Source organism: Megalops cyprinoides, chromosome 23 (genome assembly GCF_013368585.1).
Source record: "Megalops cyprinoides isolate fMegCyp1 chromosome 23, fMegCyp1.pri, whole genome shotgun sequence".
Classification (NCBI taxonomy): domain Eukaryota; kingdom Metazoa; phylum Chordata; class Actinopteri; order Elopiformes; family Megalopidae; genus Megalops; species Megalops cyprinoides.
This window is the reverse complement of record NC_050605.1, coordinates 15,885,444-15,897,786: the sequence shown is the minus strand read 5'-3', so window position 1 is coordinate 15,897,786 and position 12,343 is coordinate 15,885,444. Positions and strand designations below refer to the sequence as shown.

At 43.2% G+C, this 12,343-nt stretch overlaps 1 protein-coding gene across 1 annotated transcript; it reads right to left on the bottom strand.

Annotated features, from left to right (window-relative positions):
• Positions 1 to 2,202: 2,202 nt before the first annotated feature.
• Positions 2,203 to 11,072, bottom strand: gnsa (glucosamine (N-acetyl)-6-sulfatase a). Its single transcript, XM_036518075.1, has 14 exons — positions 10,766 to 11,072; positions 9,737 to 9,796; positions 8,253 to 8,459; positions 7,620 to 7,685; positions 6,537 to 6,635; positions 5,968 to 6,135; positions 5,768 to 5,850; positions 5,547 to 5,665; positions 5,052 to 5,155; positions 4,852 to 4,953; positions 3,627 to 3,737; positions 3,402 to 3,512; positions 3,020 to 3,180; positions 2,203 to 2,529 (listed from the first exon to the last, which is right to left on the bottom strand). Exons 1-14 carry the CDS (start codon positions 10,919 to 10,921, stop codon positions 2,454 to 2,456), a joined length of 1,623 nt encoding a protein of 540 aa, XP_036373968.1. The 5' UTR covers positions 10,922 to 11,072; the 3' UTR covers positions 2,203 to 2,453.
• Between the last annotated feature and the right edge of the window lie 1,271 nt (positions 11,073 to 12,343).

The following is a 12,343-nucleotide window of genomic DNA, read 5'->3' as shown; positions in this document are numbered from 1 at the left end:
AAACACACTCGTCTTACCAATGATGTGCTTTTTAAAATGCCTTTATTGAACAAACAGGCAAGCCAGAAAAGTTTACATTTTCCTCTGTAACAAAAACACTATTGCTGGAAAAAAAAAACACATTGTGCAAAAAAAAAAAAAAAAATCATAGTATCTTAGAAGATTTAAAAGTGCATCAGCTACTTGACTGGGCTTGAATGACCGGGTTGAGTTGCAGGAGGAAGGTGGTGACCATGGTGTACAGTATGTGTGAGTACAAACAAACTCAAGTAGACCGCAGTCATTCTCAGTGCTCCTATCCCTTATCAGCGGTAACCCTGCCTACGCTACATTCTAGAATCTCAGGAGAACATTTAACGAACCGGTCAGATGGGCTGCCCCAAAATCAACACCGTGTTTAACAGCCAAAAAGACCACAGTTGTGCATGTCCGCTCCTAAGGACCAAAGTGGCAGGTGAACTGAGCTGGAGACAGTGTTCTGTTTTGAATGATACACTGACTATGGGCTGTACCGACCCTTACATAAACCAATGGTTTAGACCAGCTCAGAGCCTGTGTGAGTTACAGTGAAATATTGAGTGTGTTACACAAGTAGTAAAAGTACCAGAAGAAGAAAAAAAATAAAACTGTCAGTTACTGACATCTGCTGTGTTATCAGTCAGCTTTATCAAAGTAATGGCATCATTTCCCTTGAACGTACATTTGTTTGTTCGTAGACAACTTTTGGTGTGAAAACTCAAAGTTGCTAATAAGCATCATCGACCGCTGGGTTCGAAATTCACAGTTTAAGTAGTAAAAAGTGAGAGAAAATTTCCCTTTTGCAGGTTACAGATGTAGTCTGTTAAGACCGCTAATGGGAGCGTGCATCTGTATAAATAAATCAGTCCAAGTCAGGCACAGTCTTTTTTTAACAACTCTCAGCACCCACTGCACTTCCCTTTCACAACCCATAATAAAAAACACTTCCTTTATGTAGTGGGGGAATACAGGATAGGATCATAAATACCATACTGCAGACATTAGATATTTCTGTATGAAGACATATTTCAGGAAGTGGAATGAGAACTGTTGTATGAAAGGAAATGCTCATTTCAGTAGACAAACATCCAATCTTACAAGATGTGTGCATGCGGGTTAGTTGTTTGTATTGTTAGATGCAACACCTGGGGGCGTCCAATAGAAGCCTTTGCAATACAGAGGCTGGTATGTTTTCTAGTCTGCGCTTTTGGCCGAACAGCAATAGAAAGTACCTGTGCAAACTTCTCCTCAAATGTTATCCAGGCACCAAGCTATGTTTTTCCTCAGATATACACAGCAATAGACTGATTCACATAGCGTAACAACAAAACAACATTTACCTTATGCATCTGGCAGGTTAAAAGTTGGTGTTTGCACAGTAGCTACTGCCTGTCTTGTCAGTCTACTTGACCAGGAACCAGTTTTATTTATGCTGTTGCCCTCTTACATGAGTGTGGCAATTCCAAGTACTAAATATGTTTTGGCCCTAGAAGTATATTTTAACAGGCAATTACTGCACTGTATAATGTGTAGATATGTCAAAGGATAGAACTTGATTTCCTGCTGCAATCAAACATTTTTATGGGAAAATTTTAGTGAGTAATTCATAGTTCATTCCCTCTTCAATGTAAAAAGTGTTTCACGTAAAGGATAAAGAAAGGTTTAAAGAATTAAGTTCCCATAAAAGCTTGCTGCCATCTACAATGTGTCTTTGGAAAAAACATCAAATCTGATAATACATTTCCCCCGTCCTGGGAAACAGCTCATATATATACATGGGAAACATCTCAAATGTACATCCTTACTTGAATTGGTAAAATATAAGGCTTAAACCTGTTTCCATCATCAATCTCTAAAAATAAGAACTATGTGCGTTTAATGTGGCTGTTTGTTATGAAAAATGTTTTAGTGTCCGTAATATCTGATTGCACTTCAATAGAGATGAGTTTATAAGAAACCTGTTAACTAAACTACCTCACATACTGTTAACATCTGACATCAATTCTGTTCATCTGTCCATGTAGGCAGATGAAGACAAGTCATCGGTTCAACCCTTACAAAAAGGAACAACAGGTTCTGTTATTCCCAAAATTAAAATCAAAATCTAAAAAAAAAAAAAGTTTCAAATATAGACAGTGAACTATACCGATATAACACACACACACACACACACACACACACACACTCTCATGTTTTTGGGACTGCGTTTGTGGGTCAAAACAGAAGGGCTTCTGTCACACATGAAGGCAACCATGTTAAAAAAGTGGCTGTAGTGATGGCTGGCCTTGTCTCTCTGTGGAACCCCTCTATCCCAGTGTTAGGCTCCCCCCTCCCACCTCCAGCAGGGGAGGAGGGGGGGGTGGGACAGCTGCAGGACTACCCTCAGGACACAAGGCCCCAGCAGGGCAGGGGCTGGCCGGACCCCCCCCCCCACCTTACTTCAGCGTCTGCCGCAGTCGGCTGATGCGCGGCCCCCCGCTGCTGAACATCATCCGTGGGTCAAACTTGTACCTGCAGCACAGAGAGCCAGGGGGCGTCACCCTCAACACAGCAGAGCCTCTGATCGTCCAGCCTCTATCATTCATTTATGAACTTAAGAAACGGTCTTAACGACATTACATTACATTCTTCTGGCAGACGCTCTTATCCAGAGTGACTTACATAGGTTATAGTTTTTTTTAACCTGTTATCCATTTATACAGCTGGATATTCACTGAGGTAATTCTGGGTACCTTGCCCAAGGATACGATAGTACCCCTACGGGTGCCCTAAAGGGGAACTGAATGAGCAACCTTTCAGTTACAAGCCCAGCTCCTTACCACTGTGCTACACTGCTGCTGTATTCTCACAAATCTGAAGCAGTTCAGGTTGAGGACCTTACTAAAGGGTACAACAGCACTGACCAAACTGGTTACAAGCCCAGTCCTCTAACCATGACTGTGCACTGATGGGGTTAATACATTTGGGAAAGGTGTCCCTGATCCCCCCGCCCCCAGCTGACCTTGAGTCGTACACCCCCGGCATTCGGCAGGACGGCCCCGAGCAGGACTGCAGCATCATCAGCCTGTGGTTCATCTTCTCCAGAACCTCCTGGTCGATGCTCTTGGCGATGTTGCTCAGCTGGAACGGGTCTGCTGTCAGATTGTACACCTCCACGAACACCTGGAAAGGGCAGCAGGTTGGTGAAAGAGCTCCAATCAGCTGGTACATGTTTTCAGGAGGTAGGAATTACTGCTATACACAGAATAACATTCACACTCCTTCATTTTTATCAGCTGGAACTTATATAAACAAAAAGCCTTTGACAAAATTTCTCATACACACAGACATACCTACCTAAATACACAGGATTTTTTGACAACAAATGTAATGTCTGCCTCTACCTCGTTGTCGTCAAACTCGCAGTACTGCAGGTCAGTAGAGGGGGAGACGGTGCGAACGCAGGCGTAGGTGTTGTTGATGGCATCCTCGCACACGCAGTCCGGGAAGCACCCCTAATGGGACAAAGATGCACACGGTCAGCGCTGGTACTCAGAGTAATCATGATCTGCATGTCGATGTTGTAACATGGGTAAGAATGTGTGAAAGTCGGGCTCCCCTCCCCGTACCCAAACGCCAGGCCCCAGCAGCGGGCAGGTGGGATCTGAGACATTCAGCCCCTCGCCCTCGTACTCCACCAGCATGTCTGTCCGCCAGGTGCTGTTCTGAGCTTTACCATTCTGAGGGAAAAAGAACCCACACACATCACAGCCTTACACTGTTACCCTGTACTCATAGTCAGAATAACCCACACACATCACAGCTTTACACTGTTAATCTGTCCTCAGTCAGAATAACCCACACACATCACAGCTTTACACTGTTAATCTGTCCTCAGTCAGAATAACCCACACACATCACAGCCTTACACTGTTAATCTGTCCTCATAGTCAGAATAACCCACACACATCACAGCCTTACACTGTTAACACTGTGCTCAGTCAGAATAACCCACACACATCACAGCCTTACACTGTTACACTGTGCTCAGTCAGAATAACCCACACACATCACAGCTTTACACTGTTAATCTGTCCTCAGTCAGAATAACCCACACACATCACAGCCTTACACTGTTAATCTGTCCTCATAGTCAGAATAACCCACACACATCACAGCCTTACACTGTTAACACTGTGCTCAGTCAGAATAACCCACACACATCACAGCCTTACACTGTTAACACTGTGCTCAGTCAGAATAACCCACACACATCACAGCCTTACACTGTTAACACTGTGCTCAGTCAGAATAACCCACACACATCACAGCCTTACAGTTACTCTGTCCTCATAGTCAGAATAACCCACACACATCACAGCCTTACACTGTTACACTGTGCTCAGTCAGAATAACCCACACACATCACAGCCTTACACTGTTAACACTGTGCTCAGTCAGAATAACCCACACACATCACAGCCTTACACTGTTACACTGTCCTCAGTCAGAATAACCCACACACATCACAGCCTTACACTGTTAACACTGTGCTCAGTCAGAATAACCCACACACATCACAGCCTTACACTGTTAACACTGTGCTCAGTCAGAATAACCCACACACATCACAGCCTTACACTGTTACTCTGTCCTCATAGTCAGAATAACCCACACACATCACAGCCTTACACTGTTACTCTGTCCCGAGTCAAACTCACCTTACACACATTACAGTAAAGTTTTACACTGTTACGCTGTCATCTTAGACAAACTAATTGTGAAATTAGTGAAGAGTTTAAATCAGCATAAGCCATACTGTGCATCGCTATGTCTATCCTATGTGCCCTTTACCATGAGAGGCAGGAAGGACATGCCGTCCATCTGAGTCTTGTTGACGTCGAACCCGGCGATGTCCAGGATGGTCGGCCCCAGGTCCACATTGGCCACAAGCATCTGGGGGTTCAGTAACAGGCAGGCTTATGCCATCAATGCTCACACGTACAGTTGGACTTCCGCCTCTGTGTAAAATGCTAGTTGCGGGAGAGCCTGACCTGGCATGTCTGGTTGGGCTTGATGTTTGGTCCTCTGACCAGCAGGGGCACTCTGATGTCAAACTCATACAGCTGCCGCTTGTCCAGGGGCAGAGAAAACTGGCCTAGAGAAATAAGGAGTTGAATGAATTAAAAGTAAATGCACCTCCATGTCTGGTAGGCAACTCGCTACTCTGTACCCAGAGCTTCAACTCTACAGCCCCTACTGACCAAGAAATCATTAATCTTATTGATTAAAGTATCACTGAAGATTTATTTGAGGGCATCCATCTAGAGCTTTCACATGCAGCAGATTCAGAAATGATTAAAAATAGCCCAGGCTGGGTAACTCAATCGCTACATTGTGGAAACAAGATAAAGTGACTTAAGCAAATATTGACAAGAAGGGAGTAACTTTTTAGTAGGAAAGAACACAGAACAGTCCTCTGTCTTGGATGACTGGAGACGGCCACACCTGATGCCTTGTATAACACAGGCGCTGAACCTAACACACACCTGTATGGTAACCGTTATCAGAGGTGAAGATAATGTAGGTGTTCTCCAGCTCGCCCCGCACCTCCAGCTTCTTAACCACTTTCTCCACCAGGTCATCCACAGATAAAAGAGTGCGCCATCTAGTGTGCAGGGAAGGAGATAATGGCACGCACAGATTTATACAATGGAATGCATTTCTAACAAAGCCAAGTATAGAATGCTGGACCGACACTTTTCGTTACCGATTCCGGAAGGCGTTGTCCAGGTACTGCACAGAGGAGTTTGTCATGGGTGTCTTAGCCTGCCTGATTAGCCAGTGTTTGTCCTGGAACAACAAACCCGAGGTGGGTGTTATTAAAGTCTTAACCTCTGAGGGGAGGGGGCCGGGGCTGCCCCAAGGGTAACTGCTTTTCATTGTCTTCTTTCTGCTCGGAAAGCCCACCTTGCCGTGCACGTTGAAGTTGGGGTCCCGCGGTGCCTTGACGTCATTGAAGCGGCCCTCGTACTGCGGGGCAGCGGTCCAGGGGGCGTGAGGGGCCGGCGTGGACACCATCATGAAGAAGGGCCTGTAGTTAGACTTGTACTGCAGGAACTCGATAGACCTGTTTGCCTGAGGGCGGAGAGACCAGGAAACAGGTGAGCAGTAGGTCTGGCAGCATTATCGCGAGAATTGGCGAGAATGTAAGCGACAGGCGAGAAGAACACTTAACACGCCAAAGCTTGGCTATTCTGAGAACCGCGAACATGAAACATGAAACACTGGGCAACACTGAACATTGTTTAGACCATTTTCTCTTTTTTACTTTTTTCTTCACAATTTCAATTTTCAATTCATGCTTTCCTCAGAGATATAGCAGGTGTTCATTTTAACCAGTGGGACTGGACCGAGCTCGCTCATCACGGTACGCCTGTGAATCCTTCAGCACTGCAGCCGGAGGTCACGTATATGTTCTCAGACAAAGTGGTAAATATGTGCAAAGCAGCTTTATTGAAAACACGATCAGTTCTTACCAGCACATCTGTCAGATAGTCTTCACTGTAGTTCTGGCCGTGCTTTTGGGCCTTTCCATTCACAGATAGCGTGTAGTTATAGTACTTTGAGTTTCTTTCCTGTAAAGTCAGGTGCACTATTAATAGATGACGATGATGATGATAACGATGATAATGTCACAACGAAGACAATCTTATTTGGAAAACTCTTCATAAAACCACACATATCAAAGTGTTGACACAGAGTTTTGCATGGTGTTTGCTTGAGGTTTAGTGAGTTTAATGAGCAAAAATGCTTGTGGGTTTCACAGTGAAGCAACAGCTAAACACTAGCGACATAGAGCCCTCACCCATGCCCACAGCCAACGCACTTTATCTCTGCTACTGGAGGTTGTTTCTTTAAATAGTCATCTGCTCGTGACACCAGCACAGGGACTCAAATCTATTCCCAAGGGCAAAGTAGGACGTGCAACAGTGAATCACACAAACCCTTCCAGAGGGACACAGTCTTTCTTATTAAAAATGCAGCACCACACACAGGCTGTCTGGGGCAGTCCCAAACTCAGAGGTCCCAAGAGTGTCTTCCCATGCCAGACAGAATCTTTTATTTTTAACTTTGATATATGTGTTCAATCGACCTTGCGTGCTCTACCCCCATGAGTAAAATAAAGAATAAAGTCAAGCGTTCTCTCCTTTTAGGGGCTGATTCCAGCTCTGCAGACACTCCTGAATTCTGCACAATAATTCATGCTCTAAATAGGGGAAAAGATGAGTGCCCTGCCAAAAACTGCAGCCAGTGCACTCACTCACTGCAGTGGAAATGCGACCCAAAATCACAACCTCATCTTGGCTCAATTTGTCAAATTCTAACATGCCGTACTTGTAACGGTGATACCTACAGGTACATCTGTAAAAAAAAAAAAAATTCCCTCCTTTTCTCCACAAAAACACAAAAGACTGTGATGTCAAACCCACCAGCCTGTGCACTTCTGAAAGCACTACTGAACCCTGAACATTTTATTTAATGCTCATCAGGTCATGGGCCAAGCTTTATTTGCCTGACATTCATGCTGTGTTTTTAATGCATCCGACAGAATTCCTTACCAAGGCAAACCAGTAGTCCCAGCCTGGAGGGACATGCTCGACACCCCCTGCTTCAGAGGATCCATACTGGAACAGGCCAGACAGAGAGACCCAAGGGTAAGGCAAAAGCACAGGGAGTCAGGGAGGTAACCTTAGTAAACTATCACCAGGGTCAGTCTGACTCCACTGAAATAACATCACTTAAAGGCACAGAAAACAAACATCTATGCTTAACAGGAATTAATCTAAAAAGTAACAAAAATGCAACAAGCACAACTGCATACAAATGGAATTAAATGGAATATTACACAGACTCTGGGGGGTGGAATGACACAGCACATCACACCCCACATTTAGTCACATTACAGAGTGGCACACAAAACCTCCCTCATTAAAAAATGAATTCACTTCATTTTTCTCAAAGCTGCTCTTCTTTCTGAGGCCATCTGATGATGCAGGATAAATGAAGGAAGATTAAAGGGACAGATCCCTTAGACCACATTAACGACAGGGCTAATGACTGTTTTATAGAACAGGTACTGATGTGCATTCTGTCTTAGCTCAGCGGACAGCAAAAGAGCCCTGTTTAACCCTCTTCAGCCTTAATCTGCGCTGGAAACGACTTGGGGAAACCGGATGGACGAGGAGCTCTACCTCGTTAAGGTACTTCCCAGCGAAGAATGTCTGGTAGCCCGCGTAGCGCTGCAGCAGGAAGGGGAAGGCGCTGGGCTCCTGGCTCTTCTGCCAGGCCATGCTACTGCAGTTGCCCTCCAGGGTGTTGTTGATCACGTGGTGGTTGTGCGGGTACTTCCCTGTGAGGATGCTGGCACGGCTGGGACAGCACAGGGGGCTGGCCACAAACTTCAGGGTGAGGGGGTTAGGGTGGAACCGGGGGAGCGACAGACAGGAGCAGAGTGACCCACTGCATATTCAGTCTGTTCCACGTTATAGCATTTGACTGTCACAACCTACTGCTTTGTCCCATTTCAATCACTCATGGCAATTTTGTGCAACTACGCTCCCACAGAAATACGGAAGCGTCGATGATTGTTGGCGATTTCTGATTCGGATTCGATTGTGAGATTTGCTTACTTCGCTACAGCCATCTTTCTCTCTCTCAGTGACTGACTTGTGGAGTGGCAGACAAAATGTTCTTATCTTTTTCTTTCTATTTGTCTCTCTCCCTGAAAGGTAAAAGCCTCCTTTTAGCAAATGAAAGCAAATGCAGGGATCCCAGTCCTTGGCTGGAGCAGAACCACCAAACCCAAAGGCACTTCTGTAGTTCAGCAGGTTTCGTTTGCCGATTACGCTTACAACCAGGACAGTTTCATGGGTGCAATCACCAACATAACAAACAGCTGATACCTCAAGTGGTCAGACAGCATGAGTGGATCGGCCCCATTCTAATCTCTCCTTCTCTCTTCCATTTTGATAAGACACATTACTTAACTCTTTAAGGTAAACATGCAACAGAACAACCAACAGTACCGCACTGTAAGGTTGCAGTTTTTATTCATACTGACTGAGTTTAACCTTTCTACAAGAAATGACAATCCCAAGACATAGTATTATTGCCCCAAGTCAATACTTGTTATAATTTTTTGGATTTGTTTCTTCATTCAATTATTCATTAACCAGTGAGTATGGTATTCTTGCAAGTGTATACATATAAATTACACGGTATCTGTGAGCTGACAAGCTTTGTTGACTTTTCTGAATATTATTTAGATCCTTGATATTCCTTGCTATTCATTATTTACTTTATTTATTCATTTTGTCATCATTATTACATTAATGATTATTATTATTATCATTTCTGTGATAATACTACCCCCATGCATCTTATTCTTTTTTTCTTTTTGCCTTTTATATTTACTTGATGTATTATTATATTATATGCCAGTCTTTGATGGTATCAGAATAAAATGACTGAAAGAAAGGTTAACCAGTAATCAAAAATCTGATGACCCTTCCAAAACATTTCAGTTTGGCAGCTGTTTGACATGATTTTGGACACAAAAATGAGTTGTTGATCTCTTGTTCAGGTCACATTATTCCTGTCACTTAATGCTTTCTCCATAACCAAGCAGTTTCAAAACACAGAGTAAGTTATTCATTAGAAGAAAGGTGACACTTACTGAATTTGTAAATGATATTCCTGCCTCACCAATAAGCTTTCTTGTCTTGTTTAGGGGAATCTGCAAGAAAGAGAAATGTAAAATATGGAGCTTAAATGGAAAAAAACAGCCTGTCTACTTCAAAGCTAAGCCAGCAAGTCCCATTCTTTGTAGTTTTGCAATATCTCATTTCACACTCATCTCTGTATGGTACAAACTAGAGCTATAATGTGAACAGAATCTCTTTAGCTGAAGCAAGTGGGACTTTAAATCATGCATTACTGAATTTTGTGTGGCAAATTTTTAGCTTACTCATCACAGGTGGAGTGACAGATGCTACAAAAAGCAATAATTAAGGACTTACTGCTGAGGCTACTATCTCTCCAAAGGACTTGTGGTGATGTGCAGTACTGACATATATTTATGGGTAACTTTAGGCCATTTTTTCGGACAAACGCAAGCCACGCTCTTGCACTTTCTGAAACGTAACTGTCATCTTCTGATTTTTGGCATATCATATCTATAGAATGGTGGACATGCCATTTCTAATCGTGTTCTCTCTCTTTCAGGGCATCGTTAGATTTCGATGACATCGTTATGTTTACCATTTTGCCTCACACGTTAGAAAGAGCATTCTCAAACGAAAGCATCTGGAGAAATGCCTTCCAGACTGTTAAGACAGCTAGTTATCTGACTGATAAAAAAGTGATGATGTAGCTAAGGTACATAACCTATTGGCGACACTATGTCAGCAAGCTAGCTGGCTTACCAACATCCAACCCAAGAGGTTGTTCATCACTGAACATAACTCATATTCGCTTAGTTTATTATTAAGTTGACAGAGATGTCAGGATAGATAGCTAGGTAACGTTAGCCCCAGGTGGTTACTTTGCTTATAAGCCTACTCAAGTGTAACTAATTAGCAACAGCAATAAATTGGAGCTAATGTTATGGGTAACTAGCAAGCCGATTCTCTTTAAAGAATGGCATCTGACGAGCGGGCCGAAAATACAGTACACCATTATATAATACAAAACACACATAACTTACCATACCACCGATTTTGACGTCCAAGTCGTCAGTCAAAATCAAAACAATATTCGGTCTCCTATTCGTGGCAAAAACTGCCATGTTATTAGATAACAAAGTGACGCAGATAACAATAAAATTCAATAAAGGCCGGAGACCTACTCTAACTGATCTCATTTTCACTGTGAATTAACGGACAAACCCTGCTATGTCAACGCGAGGGCTTTTTTAAGTATATAAAGGCGTCTAATTCAGTTAGATGGACAAAAGGCTCCCTTTCAAGAAGAACAGCGCATAAACACAACCAGTCCAGGACAACACTTCCCTGTTCACGTCACGTCACGTGTCTGTTGAAAAAGGTCAGCTGATCCCAACCGCGTGATTGCTGCAACAGTTGAGTGCGACGTCATTGCTCCGGAATCGCATAAGACTGCATCTTAACGACAGGGTATCATTTACATTTACATGTACTGGCTTGACAGATGCTCTTAACGGAGCAGCTTACAACGTATGAATTCAATAGGATAGGCATGTCACCGTATAGATACCTAATCATCAGGACTGTTCATGAAATAGCATGCCATTGTGGGACATTTAACAAATTACCCACAAAAACTTAACCATCGTTTGTTACTTTCCTGCATGGAGGATAGTTACACGAACACATCTGAAGCACCGTCACTGCTAAAATTACAGTGACCTAACCCTTCATGCACAGTCAGTGAGGCAAATTAATATTTTTAGTTAAACAGCAGAGAGCTGTCTCCTAACGAGTACTAGCACTTCACTTGAATAAATGACATGTAAAATATGCCTGTCATGTATATTGCTGTCGTCAAAGTGCTTTACAGTGAGGTGTCTCACTTCAGCTACCAATAGGTACCATTAAACTGAATTATGCACAGAGGCAATTTTTCCCAGTACCGCTTACTACAAATCATTTGATCATTTGAGGAGGAGTGGAGGAGGGATTTAGTTAGTCACTGAAACTGGAGGATGATTACAGAGTCAGACTGAAAGAGCCAGGAGGCGAAGGTTGAAGGCATCAAGCTATGAAGAATCTTAACAGTAAATGCCATTTGATTTTCAAGGTGGGATGCCCTTAATGTTGCATCAGAAAGGTGGCATCACTGAATTGCAGAGTCATAGTACCTGATGCAGGACACTGAGTTTTCTACTTTGTCAAGAGTGAAGACTGCCCCCTACTGGGCCTACATAGGCGCCACAGGGATTCAAGGTAATAAATGTGTTTGGCATAATTTTACATATATCGACAGGAGAACCATAAAACTGACCTCCTGAAAAAGTGACCATTGAGATGATCAAATGTAACTCACTCATTTTGCTTTAAATGCAGAATTTGTGAATTATCAAAAAACATTACCTCTACCTTACAAAAAAGTTAGCTATAATACAAATATATTCTGAAATGTGTCTTTCGTAGCCTAATAGAAGTAGACAGTAAAATAAGTAGGCATTTTGGGATCACGGAAATCAATGGCACATACTGTGGCGCAAGTTCCTGTGTTGCAGTAGTGTTTACCTTTACAGGTGTGTGACTCACGTCAAACGGATAATATTAGCCACAGATGCACCTGT